General features: G+C 37.5%; 1 protein-coding gene across 8 annotated transcripts; it reads right to left on the reverse strand.

Annotated features, from left to right (window-relative positions):
* Window positions 1-447: 447 nt before the first annotated feature.
* Window positions 448-17,806, reverse strand: tpd52l1 (tumor protein D52-like 1). Of its 8 annotated transcripts, XM_015395387.1 has the most exons (12): window positions 17,681-17,800; window positions 14,017-14,115; window positions 11,100-11,312; window positions 10,073-10,093; window positions 8,253-8,371; window positions 8,022-8,170; window positions 5,835-5,936; window positions 3,828-3,860; window positions 2,726-2,740; window positions 2,267-2,305; window positions 1,767-1,827; window positions 448-742 (listed from the first exon to the last, which is right to left on the reverse strand). In XM_015395387.1, exons 1-12 carry the CDS (start codon window positions 17,700-17,702, stop codon window positions 620-622), a joined length of 996 nt encoding a protein of 331 aa, XP_015250873.1. In that variant the 5' UTR covers window positions 17,703-17,800; the 3' UTR covers window positions 448-619. The 8 variants fall into 8 exon arrangements, with proteins under 8 accessions (XP_015250873.1, XP_015250877.1, XP_015250875.1 ...); XM_015395391.1 differs by lacking the exon at window positions 11,100-11,312; XM_015395389.1 differs by lacking the exon at window positions 3,828-3,860.
* Between the last annotated feature and the right edge of the window lie 1,682 nt (window positions 17,807-19,488).

Raw genomic sequence — 19,488 nt, forward strand, 5'->3', positions numbered from 1 at the left:
GCAGTGAATCTTCCCTACATTTACTAAATCCTCATTTTTTTTTCTTAGAAACTGTTGCAATAAATTGTTTTGTACACATATTGGCTAACTTGTAAATGAATACAATGAAAGGGAGCAACGTTGTGTGAAGTATTTTAGTTAGTTAAAAAAATTGCGTAGGTTTGGTAGTGTCACATCATCTCTGACTGGAAGTTTCATCCACTTTTTAAAGAAATCTGCTCTCAACTAAAACATGAACTATTTATAGTGTAACAGACTGAACCTGGAGCAACGTGTCAGATTTACCTGATCAATAACATGAATTTAATGGTATGATTTTCTTTAAGGTTAGATATGAGCTCCTTGTTTCATAGAACCTCAGCTGTAACCGAGAGGCTTAAATCTATAAAACAATGACTTTTTTTTCTCAAATTCATTGTTTTATGAGATCCCACTTTCTTTTTTTTTATCAGATTCCAAAAATTAAAGCAAAAGCAAATAGATTTATATTGCCAGCAATTTCATCGCACTTGCAGGATTTAGTAAGGACTTGTCTGCAAAATCAGAACACTGCTTTCCACTTTGGTCTTAAATTCTATAGATCCACAACAATGTGCTGTGAGTGGAGCGAGACGGAGTCCTAGCATGGTCTCTCCGAGGTGTCAGTCAGGTTGTTGGTGGGCGTGTCCTGAGAGCTGGCGTTGGCTGCAGATGAGAGGACCTCCTCGAAACTGCCGCCGGTCCCAGTGCCTCCAACTTTGGTCTGGTATCGGAGGGAGATGCAGAAAAGGAGAAAAGAAACGCATCAAGTTTTTACACCGTGGATTGGAGCAGACTAAACCTTTTTTATTGCCACAATTACTGCATGAACAGCATACTACTGTAGGCAGATGGTTGTTTTAACCCAAAGGATAGCAGTTAGCAGGAACAAGCTGTTCCAAAACCAAAACAGACGCAGAAGATCAAGAAGAGGAAGACAGTTTGTTGGTGAGGATATAAATAATGTGTTCTCAGTGTCACACCGTATGATAGTAATTACACAGCGATTATAGAGTTTAGCTCTCTGTTTCACGCTTCCTCTGGAACGTGGGAGAAGAAACTTCTTAGCCAGAGAGACTTGCTGTTGAATCAGACTGATCACTTGTGTGTTAGGGTGGTGTGGAGCCTAAAAGCCTTTTAATGACCAAAGCTGTGGAAACGGGAAAACAGGCCTAAGACCAAAGAAGGCCAAATAAGTTATCTGTTTAATGAGGCAAAAGAGGAACACAACAGGTGGAAGTTCTTGTCTTACGTCACAAACATGCATGTCTTTCATTAAAATAGACTGACTCTGGTTGGCCAGGATAGGTTTTATTTGCTACCTGTCTAGTGTTTGTCCAAACTCAAACCCAGTGACTGCTTTAGAGGGCTGCTGTCCCCCCCCCCCCCATGAGGTTAACCTGACAGACAACGGATGGGTCACTCAGTGAAATGAAAGTTAAATGTAGTCATGAAGAAATATATATGCAGTATATGTATATGTACAATATATATACAGAGAGAACTTAACATCATACAAAGTCAGAAATGTTACAATAATCTAGAATCTGAGCTATGGGGATAATCTAGACGTTGAATAGAAGCGATATAAACATAGACCCTTTAGAACCTCACAAAGAAATTTTTGTCTTGATTTACTAATACTCAATGATAAAAAGTCTAAAATAGTACCAGATAACCCCACTTTAAATGAACTGAAAGCTTTTGACACCTAGAATACAGATTACAAAAAAGTCAAATTGGTTTACCTTGATGGTGGTAACAGTGTTTTCAACTTTCTCTTCAAAGGATTTGAAACTGGGTGAGTTTCTGTGGATAAAACACAGAAGATCTTGATCATGGTTGAAGAATTTTTTTATTTATTTTTTTCCACATATTCTGAAAATATAACTGTATAAATTCAGTAATACAATTGTGAGGTTCAAATTTAGTGGAGTGGCAGCCTAGTGGTTAGGGCATAGAGTTTGGACTCCTGAGGTTGTGAGTTCAAAACCCACTCCCACAGTATGTCACTCTGGCTCTCTGAGCAAGACCATTAACACCACACTGCTCCCCGTGATGGCAGCCCACTGCTCCCAAAGGGGATGGGTTAAATGCAGAGGTAAATTTCTCAATAAAATTCAATTACTTAATAGTAGTAAAGGTAACTGATAAGAGAGGATGGGAACGTGTGAAAACATTTCAGGTATTAAAATAAAGCATCTGAAACACAAAACAACAAGCAAACAGAAAAGCATGGAGTTTTTACCTCATGGCAGGCATGCTCATAGAGTGCCTGACAGAGTATCTGTCCCCAGGCAGCGTGGCAAGAGAGGAGTCAATGATTAGCCAAGGTTACACACAGAAGCAACCTCAACAGTTTGCATGTGCAGCTTTAGTCCCTCAGCCTCACTTTAGATATCACACATCTTTGCCAACAGGGTTGTGTTTTATGTTGCAGAGAAGTTGTTTAAGAGATAAAGTAGGATTCTATTTTGGCTTTAAAAGAAGTCTAATTTCCAGTTAAATATAAAAGTTTTCAAACCAGGCAGATATTTAGACCCACAAACAATCCCCAAAAACTACATCTTTGCTGAGATCAAGAGCTGATCGAGTTCTTCCTCCAGGAGTAAACTGGTGCCTTCTAAACTGGTGCCGTCCAGATACTGAGTTAAGAAGGCTTAGCGAGAAGCAACTAATGTGACATAACCGTCTGGGTGATTCTTACCCTATTGAGTTGGACCTTGGAAAGCATGGAGGGAAATAAAGAACAGCTTAGATGCTTTTAAAAGACTAAACACAGCCTCTATCACAATCATGCTCTGTGAAATTCTGAAATCCAAAACAAGAGAAAAAGGACATAGATAAAACAATATGATTAATATGTAGGGAACCAAGGGAAAGAAAGATTTTAGTCACTTGTAAAACATATTAAAATTACAAGAACAGTTTTAAAGACACAACACACACTGCACAGCAAGCTCGAAAAAAATCCTTCAAAAAAGTGAAACAAACAGAAACAGAACATTTAAAGTGAGATTATTTATGCCTCCTATTCTCTCTTGGTTTAATCACTTAGCAGAAAGTGGCACCTCAACACTGAATTCTTTACATTTTAGGGCTTTTTTACGTGTCTTTAATGCTCACTAGCTTTTCTTCCGGACAAACAGGTCTGCACCTGGAACGGCGGTCGTCTGAACAATTCAGCCTGTTCAACAATTCCCTCTAACAAACCCCCCCTAGAGAGATATCGGGTATTACAGGCTAACAAAGAACCCAAACGACCCCCATTCCTAAGGAGCGGACCATTTGTCGGTTCAATATGGATGTTTCCTAAGCCAAAACAAAAGCTTTGTTTTTGGTCCACTCCATAAAGCCTTGAACTGAACGCTATTTCTGACATTTTGAATTGAAAAATCTTCCTGGATCAAACTTGGAAACAAAGTCCAGTGGATTGTTTTTTTTTTTTATGTCATTTTGAATGATTATGACCTGGATGACTGAGAATCTTCACCAGCCTACTACATTATAAAACATGAATTTATTTTTGATGGTTCTATTATCTATTATAATCTATTCTGTTTCTATTTGATTCAATAATATGGGATAACTTTGTCAAAAATGGAAATAATGGGCAGCAATCTAAAGTCAGATTCTTACGCTTGCGGAGATAAAAAGTGTAATGTCAGAGGTTGTTAAATGTGAAAAAATAACACTCATATATACTACAAAACAAGATAGGATAAGCAATGAAAAAGCTTGATACACTGCATACATGTTAAACACCCACAGCAAAAAAAGAAAAAGTTAAAAGTAAACTAAAAATATACCTGCGTGGAAACAGTAACTCTAAACCGGCCATGCTAAAATACAGAAACAACTGAGATAAGTTGTTGTACATCACTTCCCGCTAATGTAGCCAGACATTGACCTTCCTTTAACCAAAAAGAAGAAAGCCTTAAGTAGACAAGCAATTTCTTCTTTTTTTTTTTATTCCTACTATTGGGGAAATAAACTACCAGTCTGTTGAAATCAAGAGATAAGAGAGTGACTGAAGGAGACAGGCTTTACCATGAGCCTTTCAGCCCCCTTAGAAAGCAGCTTAATGCTGGCTTACATAATAATGTGCTTTCCTGAACTGTTCCACTCTGGTCTCTGTCATGCAGAGATGGTAAGGACAGATCAAAAACAAGACAAGATGTAAATGTACTAGGAAGTAAAGTGAATCAGGTGGTGTATGGGTAAAACAGGTCCAACTAGGTCTGCGTTGTAGATCAGTGATATACTTTGAGCAAATAGAGGCGTCTGTACTTCTGTTTCCTCTTAGAAGTTCCTAAATACTGAGAATTATTTTGAGTGAAAGAAGACAACATTTTGAAGGACACTGGGACAGTAAAACTAGGTTTGGACACCTTGACGCCAGATTTGGGTCAATAAATTCATCATTTAGTATAGATGAGCCTGTAGAAGTTTTGCCTCTCTAAAGATTACAGACCACATTTTTTTCTTTGTTTTTTTGCAGTTATGAAGCAAAAGGGCTCATCTGCTCTCTTTTTACATGCTGACAGCTTTTATCTAAAAAAAAAGTTTAGCAAGTACAAATTTAGCAACCAAATTCTGTGGTTGACTTTATGACCACGGTTTGCATCTTTTATTATTAATAACAAAAATAGGACAGTTTTCCTCCACAGATTATGAGAAAAGGACAGGACACTAAAAAATAAACAAACTCCAAACTCAACTTAGTGTAACATAAACTAAAAAAGTCTGAGCTAAACAAAATTTACTGAATCAAACAGTGATCTGAGCTAAGGATAAACAACACTGAGGTCATCCTAACATAATCCTAAACAAACAAAAATAAAATAACATACCAAACAAAACCTAACTATGACAAACTAACCTAACCAACGCTGAACAATGTTAATAACTGCTCTAACACTAACTAAGCTAAGCTAACATATGCTAATCTCAAGGGGATCTTACATTTTCTTAGTTTAGTTTAGCAATTTTGTCAAGAAAATTAAGACATATCGGTACTTTCTTTAGGTGCTTGCAATTTCGATTTTTTTATTTTTTTATTTCAAGGTTTTAAAATCTTTAACCCGTTATGATAAATATTACTCCAGGCTCTTTAAAGTTCTCCTTGCAGTTTTCTTTTCTCTTGAATTTGGTTGTTTTTTAAAGTAATTCTTATGTTTAGCCCATCCAGAACGATGGCATATTGTGAAGCATCATTCAAATGTGAGAACTAGAAAAGTGGAGACAAAAGAAAAACCCTGAAAACAAAAATACTACAGAATATGAAGCAGGAAATAGTCTAAAGACACTAGTTGAACCAAAAGGTTTAAAAACCAGAGTAAACAAACCCAACAGACCTTCAGACGGCCCAATAATTAAACATTTTAAGGTTTTTGTAAAGGTTACAGTTAAACCAGCCATAGTAAAGATGAGATATATGCAGTTATTTTAGCTGTAGAACCCAAGAGGGGGGGACATTTCCTCTTTTCCAAAAAAAATTGTTTTAAACTAAAGACTTCTAATTTATCTAGTTAGCCTCTACTGGACAATAAGTTCTGAAATGTAAACTTTAAAATTATCAATACAACTTAAACCTTACTGGATAATCTTAATAGAACTTCTATTTATCCATCTATAAATGTCTTATCAGGTCATCCACTGTAGACATTGTATATTTAGAACTGTAGAGTTGCTGATGAGAAGAAAAAAATGATTCTAAATAACTCCTTCCCTTTATTTACCACATTCTGCTTTAAAAAGTAAAAATGAAAACAAAGGCTTTTTCATTTTTTTTAAGCTGTGATGTAATTCTTTACCTCATGTCTCCAAACTTTCTGGTAATGGCGCTCCCAAAGGTGCTGAAAGCAGCTGAGGTTTTCTGTCCTGCGGTGGACAGCGTCTCTGATGTCTTCTTGTATCTGAAAAAGACACAAGGACATACACTGCATTTGACAATGGGGTCATTTTAGCGCATGTTCAGTTTCTCCCACCCCCATTTAAATATATCAGTCCTACAAATGCGCAAACAGATCGACTAAATGCCTATGCCATGGGAATTAAAAAAGATATTTTGCCAACTCAGGGGATTTCTGATCATAAGATCTAGATTCTGTTTGATGATTTGCTTAAATAAAATAACGTTGCTTCAATTATAAACCTTGTTATGGTTTTCAAATTCCATTCAATTCAGTTTACTTATATAGCACCAATTCACAACACACATCATATGAAGACAATTTACAGATACAATTTAATCAGATCATGCAGTCAAAACCAGATGATGACATCGAGTCATTACCCTTAGAGAACAGGCCCCTCATTCAACATTTGACGCTTCCTTTCTATGTGGGTTTGCATTACATCTGGATAAAATACAGCATGTTTACGCAGTCTCTGTTACCTAGAGTGAAGACCTCATCCTCCTCTGGTCCCACTGGTGCATTATAGATGAGGCAGAGGCTGTTTGTAAAGTGATCCTCAGAGTAAAGTGTAACTGGATAAGAGAAGCAGCCTTTAGAGGCTATCCTGTTTTATCTCTTGCTGTCTTGAGAAAAGCTCTGCTTTATCACTGATCTGCGACAGTTGACTGTTTATCTGTATACAGAACGATTCAAACACCATAAAGGAATCTGTGGGTTGTTTTTTTTTTTTGGTACAGAGCCCCTTCTTAAAAAGAATGTATTTAACTGAGAATGTATAGTACCTGTGATAGAGCAATATTAAAAGAATGAGTAATACACATTTATGATAAAATGTTTTTGAACTATTGTACAAAAACAAATCTGTAACATGCTTAGCATGTGTCAGTCTGTATCACTTTACTGTTCTTCAATAAACTGCAAAGCAACTTTTTTGTTAAAATAATGGAATTAGTAATATTTGCAATTTTCCTTAATCAAAGGAAACATCATTCAACTTTACTCTGGTCCAATGCCAACAACTGGTTTGTACGGTGGCCGGGAAGTCCAAACCTACGATACAAGATTAACAACAAGCAAAACACTTTCAAAAATCTTGAAACAAATTTAAAAATGACAAAAGCAGCTGAAAGGGGAGCACTGTCTTTGAAGCTTACCTGGAAGTGATAATGGGAGCCTTTATGATGACCCAAGATGGACGCTAATCGAGATGCGTTTTGCCCATTTTGTGGCACACAAAAGATTTTAAATCGCACAAAACACACAGAAGAACCAGATATGCTGCAGCAGTGCATACAATATTTCAATGAGGGTCACTAGTACGCTGTAATCGTAGAAATGATGTCATGTTTACACTGTGTACACATCAGCCTGCAGGAATCTGAAAAGCAAACTGCAAAAAGGATTTCTCTTCAACAAACATAATAATTAGGGCAATAACACTGGAGCTCTGTGGAAACGGACAGCTGTTTGCATACCATACGATGTGCCAGGTACTTAAACAAAAGTCCAGTTGTATTGTTGGTTTGCACTTCCTGGCCACCGTAGATTTGTGCACACCTATATATAACCTGGCAAAAACCACAGTAACTAACTCTTTATGATAAAGGTATCATTGCCATGTGTTCAAAGTGGAAAAAACAAAAATCAGAAAACCATCAAGGGTTTTGTTCTCACTGTAGGAAACCAATACAACACACATTTAATTGATGGAAGTGCCTGCAGAGTGCATTCAGTTAGCCATGTTCTGAGATCAACTATAGCCTTCAGCAGAGTTTTTAAATCAGTTAAACAATTGTCTGTTTCAGAAAGCAGGGTGCAGATAACAAGCCGCAAACATGCCAGACAGTGAATCCTTTTCTTCCTAGACTCCTTTTTTTTTTTTAATGAGTGTTTGGAAACCAGACTGTGTGGACTGGGCGTCTCTTTTGACTGTTGGACAATAGACCACTAATCATCTCAGACTGTTTTAACTTTTTGTGCTATTGAAGCACATTCAAGTCTCCCGTGTTCTGCCTCAGACATTATTGAACTGCAAACAAGCAGAGCATTCAGGTGAACGGAGCTGCAGACTCATTAACTTACGCCGTAGTGCTCTGCATGTCATGCCAGCTTCTGCTGAAGTTGTTCCTGAGCTCACTGAGAGGAGTGATGCCCAGCTTCTGTTTGAGCTCAGAGTGCTGCTTCTCTTTGGACAACAAAACCTGCTTCAGTGTGCTGATTTCCTCTTCCAACTGACCACACACAAAAAAAACATACAGTTAGTTTTATTCAAACTGACAATCCGGCTCATGATTCATTTGTGCGTCTGTATACTTTAGTCAGCTCCTGCAGAATCTCTTCTCTCTCCTCCTCTGTTATGTTGGTGTTGTTGAGGCTGACTTCTGACACCAAATCCTCATCAGCCTCCCTCAGAGGCTGAGAGTCTAGAAAACCTGTTCAAAATGAAAGACATTCATGGAGATCTCTGGTTATATGAAATCTGGAGCCATTAAAGTCGTGTTCAGTTTTCAGTAAATGCATGTTCTTAGAATTCAGGCTACAGGAAATCAAGTCATGAATTTGTTTCTTCTTGCTTTTAGAGGAACACAAGTTACTTCCAGCTTGTATTACTTCTAGTTTTTACATTTTACTGCATTTTAAATCAGATTAAACAATACCAGGGTTGTGTTCAGTTGTTATTCAGCCAAAGAAGACAGGAAAAACCCCTGCTATGTTTTTCTGATTTCAAGTCTTCCCATTCTTTGGCGTGTAAATTGTTCCCTGCCTCACAGTGTCTGGGCGATTGTCCTTTCTCCATGTCTGGCTGCATCTCTGACTGTTATGTAATCTGTGGCTGCAGCCTCCAGGGCTTTAATCTGCCTTGGCTAATGTGGATTATCTTGCTTTAACTCTGCTAGCCAACACTACAGTCTGACATCCACTCAAAAACCTACACTGACCAGATGCTGTCTAATTCCTCAGGGATGGATCGTTCATCGACGGTTATCAAAGAGGTCAGAGGGTATACACAGAAAACAACAAGAAGCACAAAAAATAAGAGGGTAGACATAAAAAAATCCCAATTGATTGTAGAAAAAATAATGATAATAGTAAAATACTTTGTAGCGAATTGGTAAAATAATATTCTGCAAAAGTTTGATTTCTATAAAATGCATACAAAAATGACAATCTGGCTTTTTGGAATAACATGAAGGCCCAAGCTAAAGTTCTCCAGAGAGGAACAGTTCAACAAGACATGCATGTGACATAAACACAGCATACCAGGAAAAGAAACTCATGATAACTGAGAAGCATGGAAGTAAAAGTGTGAAGTTTTGGGGATGTTTGCTGCAGCAGCACCTGGTCAGTTCAGGACCTATAATGTATCCTGGTTTTTATCAGATCGAGAAAATGTAAGGTCATGTTTTAGGAGGAAAAAAGTCGAAACAGAAATGTACTCAGTTACATGACAATGACAAAATACACCCGCCAAGGATGGAAAGTTCAGATCCTGATTCAACACAGACGTCGTGGTAACTTAACATCTTGGTTGATGGCAACAAAAAGGATCACCAAAGTGCTCACTTTTTTCACTCTGCCAGAAAAAGCATTTTTGGCGATCTTGTTGAATGACTAAAACACGGTTATATTGTTTTTTTGTTTTAGCTGCAAATGATCACATTTGTATGCAAGAAAGAAAATTGGAGGTTAGATGTAACATTTTAACAATTTCTTAATGAAAAAAAAATATTAAGGGTGCAATAGCCCATTTGCTTAAAGCAACAACAACACAGTGGGGAATATTGTGAACCTTTAAAACAAACATTGACAGACAAACATTCCTGCCATTAACCATCACATCCAGCTGACTGACAGCTCACAGAAACAGCTTGGGAACGGATGGATGTTCTCTACGTGGAACTGAAAAATGGCCACCACACCAATAGCTTTTAAACCACATAAATAGGACAATTTAAACCTCAAGATAAAATCGACACTTTTTAACTGACCCCCAGAAACCAGACACTTATAATTGAATCAAAAACATATTAAGCATTGAGCAGCATGGCTGTGTGAAAAATACATGTAGCCTCAGGGTGCTTTGGGCATAAAGTGGTTTTGGATCGATTGAACAAGGAAGCGGTTTACTGTACCTGCAGTGAGGCGTCCTCTCTCTTCATCGGAGTGCATTATAAAACACGAGGAGACAGCAGGGTCAGGTAAAGGAGATATGCATTTATATATCCTTTAAAGGGAAACAGTAGCACCACGGGTGGCTAACACACCAACACAGATACGACTCAAACCAGTTAACTCAATCACAGCATGCAGGTTTTCACTTCAACCGGAGAACTTCTATAACATGGAGTTACTTCAGCCGACATTACACAGCAGGGAGGACAGTGAGAATTTTAAAATCCCGCAGCTCTGATGGGGGCTTTTCATGTTCTAGTGCATTTAGTAGTTGCCATAAAAAGAGGTTTTAAAAGGAAACAAATCAGTCGGGAGTCCTAGTGGAACATTTGCTTGTTAGACGTTTTAAAAAACTGCAGATGTATTTACATGACGTTGTAAAAAAAAAAGAAGCTAATAACGCAAACATTAACATCAAATTTTTACAGAAAACATATATTTTTTTTGTATCTTATAACTACTTTCAGATTTTGTTAATAAGTGTTTAGTATGCTGGTCAGTGTGATTCTTAAAGCAACCAACTTAAATGAATAATTCTAACGTGCATTTTGCAACACATACCATTGTTGCATAAGTACTAATGTGTCACATCTTTGGAAACCTGCTGTCTCTAAACTATTTTCCAAGCAAGCTAAGGCTGTGTTACATTTTAACTCCCTCTCTTCTATGCTTATACATGCAATACAAAAAGAGGAACTAAAACAGCAGCATATTATGAATTTCTTTAATAGATATTAAAACTATCTAGAACTTTAGTGACCTGATATTAAAATCTAAACTTCTTTTCCGATGTAATATAAAGTAGTTAACACATCTTGTTAATAATATTCCATCATTTATATTGTGACTAAAAATAACGGCAGTCACTCTCTCCTATATCCCCAAGTAAATAAGCATGTTTTCTAGCAGGCTGTAAATGGGTTTAGCTATGTAATTTAACTCAAAAGGTTATCTACTCTCTAAGCTCTAGTCTAGGTCCCTTTTTACCTGTGCTGTCTAGCTGCATGTCCCAAGTAGTAGACATGGCCCAGCTGTCAGTCTGGCACCCTGATGTATGAGACCACTGCTCCTCCATCTGAGTCGAGGAGTAACCCCAGTCTGTTAGGTTTTCCCCATTTTGGACCAATGGGGCCAAATCCTCCCCATATGAGCTCTTTCGATTGGATTCCTCACCACCGGCACGGTGAAACTTATCCAAACCTGAGCACAGTTACAGGTGAGTACATTTGCAGTCTGATAGAGATTTGTTTTTATCTAACCAACATGACAATCGGTCTAAGATTAAGTTAATATTCATTTAAATACTTTGCCTGCTGCAGTCTGACAGCTGATTGGTCAACCTCATGTGGGGACAGTTTGCTGAGTAAATTATGATTTTCCTATTCCTTAGGACTTTTTAATCTGTTAAACTATTAAAAAATTTAGTGCATTTCTTTGCCTTAGGAACAACGTGGCATTCTGTGCATACTGCAAGTTAGAGACGCATAATATAGCGTACTGTATGGCAGACAGTGAGCTTAATGTTTGTGCACTATGGGAGCCATGGTATTGCACTATTAGTGGTACTTAGACTTCTGTTTTGGAAGAAAAAGAAAAAAACAAGAGCAACCAATTGGTATAATTTTGTTAGATACAAAGTTAAGGGTTCTCACATTCATTTCAGTGTGTTCCACAAAAGCAAGATAAGATCTGATCATTCAGATTTTAATAGAGGGACCCTGCTTTGGCTGCACCTGGACACCTTAGATCAACTTGGACTTGCAAAGACAAAAATGGATTATAACAACCTGAATTTGTATTTCCTTGTAAACTTTGATAGTTTTTTTTAGATATATTTCGTAAAACGGTAGCAATTTAAGTGCTTTAAACTGTGATGGTTTACCTCAAGGTTATCTAGAAACCAAACGGGGGGTAAAATGGCTAAATTATAGTTTTTTAATGTTTGCAATCAGTTGGTTAAAAAAGTAGAAAATTAATTTGCATGTGATGTGACAAAGCATGTCAGGTGAATATAAATGTTAAACCACAGCATTGGAATAATGGATAAAATAAAGAACAGGATATTTCCATAATTAATTTCTGTATTAACACTTATCCAGACCTAGAATCGATATAAAAAAAAAAAAAGAAAATCATACTTTTCCAAATCTGTCAAGTCTGATAATAATCTACAAAACTGAATCAGACAGTAAGATGTGCTGTAAGGCAACTTTTTACCCAAAGCACAAAAAATTAGCGGAAGTAAAAGACGGTTTCAGAATATTTTTAAGAGCATCAGAAGAAACTGAAGACGACTAATGAACCAGGATGACGTTAACGTCAGCAGGTCGACTGGTCTCCATAGAACCTGTTGCCAACAGAGCTGGGCGCCTTCCAACCCAACATGCAGCGTAAAGGACAAGGCAGTAAATAAAAGACGTGGTGAGAAACTTTGCTTCCTACAAGTTCCAGGGAAAATTTTGGGACCTCTTGCCAAAAGGAAACTGCTTCTGAAATATCTAAAAAGGTGAAAATGATGGGCAACTAAAATCAATAATATTAATCTATACATGGTTCATTATGAGATTATCAGTCTGATAATATTGTGTATAAATACAATATAAGTTAATTACACCCAGCCTTAAGACTAAAACTTATAAGATTATCTAAAAATATACTCTTTTAAAAGATAAAAACAAAAAATGATTAATGCTGTAGCTAAAATAAAATCTAACCCTTCAAAATTAGATTCATGTTGGTTTAATATTTTCATATTAAACATGATATTAAGTAAAGGTTTCAAGTAAAAACGCTTCATGTTGGTTTATTTAATCTTTCTTTCTATACTTTTCTACTACTGTATCTTAATCTTAGTTGAGGTATTTGGACAATTGTGTATGTTTAGAATGGATAGTTACTGGTCCAGGCCTGTCAACTTCAAATACTTATTGTCTATATGTATAAATATTTTTTGTATTTTTGAATATGTTAGGGTTCTCAAATGGCTGTCAACAGGCTCATCGGTAAAATGCACAAGGCTGAGGAAGGTGGACTTATTGTTGCTTCAGTTAATACAAAGTATGAACTAAGACCTCTCTAATCCCTCCACACAATAGTGCCTCATTAGGAGAAGTATTAACACCTTGATCTTACCTAAAACACAGTTAAGATGTTGTAAAGAACAACAGTGGTTAAGTAGAGAAACTACCAATTAAGATTCTCCCTGCTTGCACCAACATTTCGTGTTTTCTTTGAGGGTTGCTGATTTAGATTTACGACAATTTAAGTTTCTTAGTCAAATTATAACAGAAGTAAATGTGCTGCACGTTCATTTATGGAGATGGCTTTGAATCCATCTAAAAGTGAAGTGATTACAAGCCCCAACTTTCTGGTCTTTCAAATCAAAAAAGGAAAACGCTGGTGGCTGATTGCTTTATAGAACCAAACTGGAAGTGGGAGTTTAATCAAATATATATATATATATATATATATATATATATATATATATATATATATATATATATATATATATATATATATATATATATATTAAAAAAAAACAGAGAAAAAAAATGTAAGCATCACTGGTCAGATGCGATCAAGTGTTAAGTCAATTTTAAATTAATTCAATCCATGTTTTTTTTAAATGTGTCTCATTTGACACAATTAACGATAACTCACTTGAACAACCAATGGAAGAATAAAGATTCATTTTGAAAAAGCTTTTCTTAAATATTTATCTTTGCTTCCATTGTATTTTTTTGCCACTCAGTTCATTCTCAATAATTCTATCAAGTATTTAATAAATAAACACTAAATCATACAGGAGCAGGAATTTTAGGCATGCTGGGACCATGCTTTTTTATTGCTTCACAGTGATTCAGTGCAGATTTTGTTCTGCTTCACTCAGAGAGTCAAGTCTTACCCAGCTCTCCTTCATGTGTTGCTGGGTCAACCCATTCCTCTCCTGGGCCCAAGCTGGCCCAGTCCAGCACTGCTTCACTCAGAACACTAGAGTACAACTCTGTAGCAGAGCAAGGTGGCAGATTAGGATTATTGGTATATATATATATATATATATATAATAAAGGGACTACATAAACAACACAATATAATTTCAATCAATTCAATTCATCAAATCTTATGTGAAATCAAACTGTCCACACTGATTGCCAGTCAATTCCACATGCTGTTGTGAAATTGGAAAAGACAACAGCTGGGAAATATTGGGAATTAACAAGCCACACTTAATAGGGAGCCCTGTCACACCTTGATGATTTAGACCACCGTATTCCTGACGTACAGAAAACCTGGCAAAAAACGCTGGCATACGTTGGATAAGTTATGGGTACGTTTTGTATTAGTTATGAGCACCCTGAAACACGCTGAAACACGTCGACATATGGCTCAAAATTTCCCGACATGTGCCAGCGTATGCTCATACGTGGTCCCTATGTTAAGGCCAATTTATACTTCTGATGCATAGCCTCTGCAACCCTTAAATCTGTCTCTGTGCGCGACCACACCCCCGCGCAGAGGCTCTGCAATAGTCGTCGCACAGCAAAAAAAAAATCCTGACTAACCGTCGGACGGTCGCAAACCCACGCAGACCTTAGGCGGAAGTGCACAGACAAAAAGCAGCTGTGATTGGTCCTTGGTATGCCTTTCAGGCCGTCTGTGTGGTCGTCCTTCTCGATTCGGTGCCGGGGCGCGCCATTTTTAAAAACCGAGGAACAACTGCAATGGACAACTATGATGAAAGGTTAATCGAGGAGTTTCGCACTATTAAAAAAACTGTTCCTCTTCGATGTCTAGCAACTCTAGATCATTTCCATGACCGCGATACCTTGCAGACGTGCCATTGTTTTTTTGGACGATAAACACTCCTGCCGGCGCCGCCGAAGTTCTCATGACCATCCGCCGAAGTTCTCGCGACTTCTCCAATAGGCCTCCCCTTGTGCTTTGGTGGGAAACTGCTGTGGGTCCCTAGAAATTCCACACCGATGGTGCAGAAGCATACCAAAACTAGACCCAAGCAACATTTGATGTGTGCGGTTGCAGAAGTCTAATCTGCACTTTACAGGTAAGTTATCTGATCATTGACATACGTTAAGTGTAAATTCCTCATAAGCTGTGGTGTCTAGCCTATCGAAAACCTATGAGTAACTTGTGCAAAATTTATGTGTAACTTATCAATAACTTATCTCCAATGCATATCAACGTATTTGATGTTTTCCAAACAAAAAGAGGGTTCCCAGGAGGAAAGACACTGGCTTGTGACACTTCATGGGCATCGCGCTGCTGTGCGTTACGCATAAGTTAAGCTGTCGTTGGACTTGCGCTCTGGACTCGTTATGAATACTTTATGTAAACACCCAAAATTGAAAAATATATAGAAAGTTCAGCGTATGCAAGCGTTTTAGAACATTCTTGAACGTCAGGCATACGTTGGCTAAATCTTCAAGGTGTGACAGAGGCTTAAATGAGTAGTTCTGCAGGTGGGGACCACACACCACTTCTCAGCACCTGCTTCCTGATGTTTGGGTCACTTTTGAAGGTTGTAGGTTGTACACAGACTCTACGACCCACATACAAGTGGCTCAGGTATTGCAGCTCATCCAGGATGGCACATCAATGAGAGCTGTGGTAAGAAGGTACTGTCAGCAGGCAGGACAGTACACCAGGAGATGTGAGAAGGCCGTAGGAGGGCAAGAATCCAGTAGCAGGACCGCTACCTCCGCCTTTCTGCAAGGATGAACAGGAGGAGCATCGCTAGGGCTGTGTCTGACTTATATGTATTGAAGTCCCACAGGACCTTAGCTCTGGCCTTTTACACCCCCTTAGGAAGTGGGCTCCCATTTTGACCTGGGGGTCTCCAGTTTGTGTTCTGCACAGATGTTTCTTTACAGTATACCAGCCACTTATTAATGACGTTCCGTTTATTCCTTTCCTGCCAGTATTTTACATACAATGATCAGTGCTTCTGTTTTGTCCTTCAGCCCGGACCTCTCTAAGCATTGGTAGGAGTTTGTCATATCAGCCACTTAAGGTATCTGTCAATGGTCCATCTTATGCAGGGGGTTTCCCTGCATGAGAATATATAGATTTAATATTTTTCCTCTCCATCCTGTCAGGAGCAGTGAGGTCTGTTTCTCAGCAGGTTATCTGTGTTCTGCATCTTGCAAAAGTTTTACCTTCTTGAACTTGTCAAAGAGGATTTACCTGATTCTTGCATTTCTGTCTATTTTTTTTTAACTTCCTGAAGTCAGGGAACAAAAGTGGGTCATCAAAGTTTAGACTAAGTGACCTCTGGTTGCTGATAAAACCTCATTACGATACAGAAGGAAACAAGCCAGCAAAAAGCCAGTTTCACTCACAATCAGCTCCTCTACTTCCACATTTGACCAACGGACTGCTAAAGTGATTTAGAAGGAAGTGGAATTTCACAGGAAACATTGAAAATAAAGCCATCAGTCTATATTATATGCAATTTTGGAAATCAAAATCCTAATTAATAAAAATATGAACACCGACCCAGTGTAATGATAAATTACGAATATTTAGCTCCTACTTTACTCTTCATTCTTCCAAGTGTCTCCCTATGCTTTGTGTTGGAGTCAGATATATTTGGTCACAAGACTCCAATTTGGCCCGATGGTCATGGGGCTAAACTAAATCAGAGGCCAGGGGGGCTGGTCATAAGGCTGGGGAAAATGAATTAGAGCTGAACAGAGGTCAAGTCAAACTGTAAATGCTATAAACAGCAACTCAGTCTTCTGAACAACAAGGGCTCAGTCCCCAGACTTTAATACACAACAAACAAGACGACCAGACTGCCCTAGAAGGTTAGATGGAATTTCTCATTTCAACAAGGTAATGCAAATCATTTTTGAACAATACCTGTCTTTTTTTCCCCCACTCTGGCTCAAACTTTAGACTAAGAGCCTCCTTTGGTTTCCTGCTTGCTGAAACAACCACTCTTTTAATCCTGGAATGCAAAGGAATGCAATTACCTACCTGGATACACACACCTTTATCCCACTGAGTGTGTAACGACATATAAAGCTCCCTTTGATCGCTTATGTTTATTGAAGAACTAAAAATAAAATTCTAAACAAAATTAAAAGCAATACAACATAATCATCAGGGGGTTTTTTTCTGCATGGGGGCTCAGAGGAAGCTAACTTGCAGGAAAGCAAGCAGATAATAATAATTTTAAAAAAAAGCTGAAAACACAGAAACAACAGATATCCTCTAAGCCAGGAAATAAAATCCACCAATAGCCTAATGGAGCTCAAACAAAGTCCAAATTATTTCCTGGGGACTCTGCCCATGCTTCTTAATCCAGTCTAAAAACATAAATAGCACATAAAACTTAGTTTAGATTCCTACTGTAAGGTAAGCAAATTATCATTTTCTTATTTCTTTATATTTATTCTGTCATTATAGTGCTTCTCAGTTTCAGAGGTGACAACCTTTTACTTGCAGGGTTTACAATCCAGTGCTGAGCAAGCTGTAGTATAAAGCTTTGAATACTATTAAAAACATGGGGGAAGGGCGATGACCTGCGGAGGGTGAACCCGACTCACCTTGTTGTCTGGTTTCCATCATAGACGCTCAGGTGAAGTTTCCACGTAGCCTTCAGAGACAGACCGCACGCGCAGCTCCGCTTCTGAGACCAGAAACGACGAGGTGTCACGCGCCGTGCAAGCTTACAGGCGGAGCTTTGGTTACCGGCCAATGGGCTGCAGGTACGGCAAGACGTTTTATCACGTAGTGTATACGAGGCTCTATCCAGGGGCGGAGCTAAATGGGGGGCCTTTGGCCACCCCTGTGCCCACCTCTAATACAGACTATATTATATATTCAATATTCAAACCATTAAAATTTTTAATATATTCTCAATTACTTGACAACAAAACTCTATGGTTAATTATGCTAATCAATACATTAAAGATGATAAATACAGAATTAATGCTCTTTTCAGAACTAGATTTTTAGTTATATGGAGTAAAGAGAAAATAATGTGTCTCTGCAAGTCATCTATGAGTCTTTGGTAAAATCAGATAAATAAGTATTTTAATAAAAACGTATTAAATAATCAATTCATATAGATATTAGTACATGTAAATATCAATTTTATGCCGAAGTATTATTGATAAAAGTAGGTTAGTAATGACAATGGAAAAGATGTTCGCCCCAGAACTCAAACCTGAAAGAATTTTATCCACTATACCTTTTATTTAGACACCATGGATGTTTAAATATATGCGTCTATTTGTAAGCAAAGGCTGTAGGAAAGTATAGATTGTCTTTATTTTGAAAATATCGATGTTGCGCTCGTTCATTTTCCTGTTGGAAGAGGAAAACCTGAGGTTCTGGTGCCGATCCACTTTTGGCCACCCCTCAGTGTACATTGAGCCTGGCCACCCTGATAAAAATGTTCAGGCTACGCCTCTGGCTCTATCAGGTACATGTCGGAGGCTCAAAACAATTACACTTGATGATCTTTAAATATTTTTTTCATGCAACATATTTAAGATTTGATCATACGAAGGGTTCCACTGTATTACTCTGAACATCAGAGTCGATTATTACTGTCTATAAAATACAGAGAATATCTATATCTTTAAAATATTTTGTACACCCCTGGTTATACCATGCTGTCTTATGTGTAGTTTCTTATATTTATCGTCTAGACTATATTTGTGGATTGGTAAAGTTCAGTTCTTCTTTTTTTGAACTACTATTTACTACTATTTTTATATTTTCCATGTTGTATACATTTGAGGATTATATTTAAAAGTGTGTGAATTAAAATACATTATAATGCATTTTGAGTTTCATATTTTGTTCCTCCTTAAAAATCAGCAATAAAATAATGTAAATGATCATGCTGCTTGAGGGGGTGAGTTATTTTTTGTGTGTGGAAATTTTAACCATTATATGCATAGGGAGAGATGCAATTCTAGGGATAACTCTCTTGGAACACTCAATGGTTTCTCATCAAATTAAGTGTTTTTTCCTATTTATAATTTACATTTTAAATGTCCTGAAAATTATTTTTCCTAAGACCATATTGCGCCTCTCCCCCTTTCGCTTACAGTGCTGTAACAAATACTAAACACAAAGCCCACACTAAACAAAATCTACATATGTACTATTTACTATACAATCCTAATTTTCTTTTATAAAATTTGTTATAGATCATAATTATATGCAGATTTAGTATAGATATTATGCCATCACAAAGCAACCTTTCCCACCCCCCAAGCTTCTACATTTGTTTAGTTCTCTCCTCTTTACTCATGTATACAGCATTCTAAAGATCAGATAGTTCAGAGTGGTTGTGAGCTGCTTACTGGCATCTTTTAATGAGATGTTAGGAAAAGGCCAG

Source organism: Cyprinodon variegatus, unplaced genomic scaffold (genome assembly GCF_000732505.1).
Source record: "Cyprinodon variegatus isolate N-32 unplaced genomic scaffold, C_variegatus-1.0 Scaffold738, whole genome shotgun sequence".
Classification (NCBI taxonomy): Eukaryota; Metazoa; Chordata; class Actinopteri; order Cyprinodontiformes; family Cyprinodontidae; genus Cyprinodon; species Cyprinodon variegatus.

Coding starts and splice junctions, on each gene's coding strand:
- tpd52l1 (XM_015395387.1), bottom strand. CDS start 17,702: ATGATGGAAACCAGACAACAAG. Junction 8,372..10,072: donor GAGAGGACGCCTCACTGCAG/GTACAGTAAACC, acceptor CATTTTGAACAG/GTTTTCTAGACTCTCAGCCT. Junction 8,171..8,252: donor TTCTGCAGGAGCTGACTAAA/GTATACAGACGC, acceptor GTGTGTGGTCAG/TTGGAAGAGGAAATCAGCAC.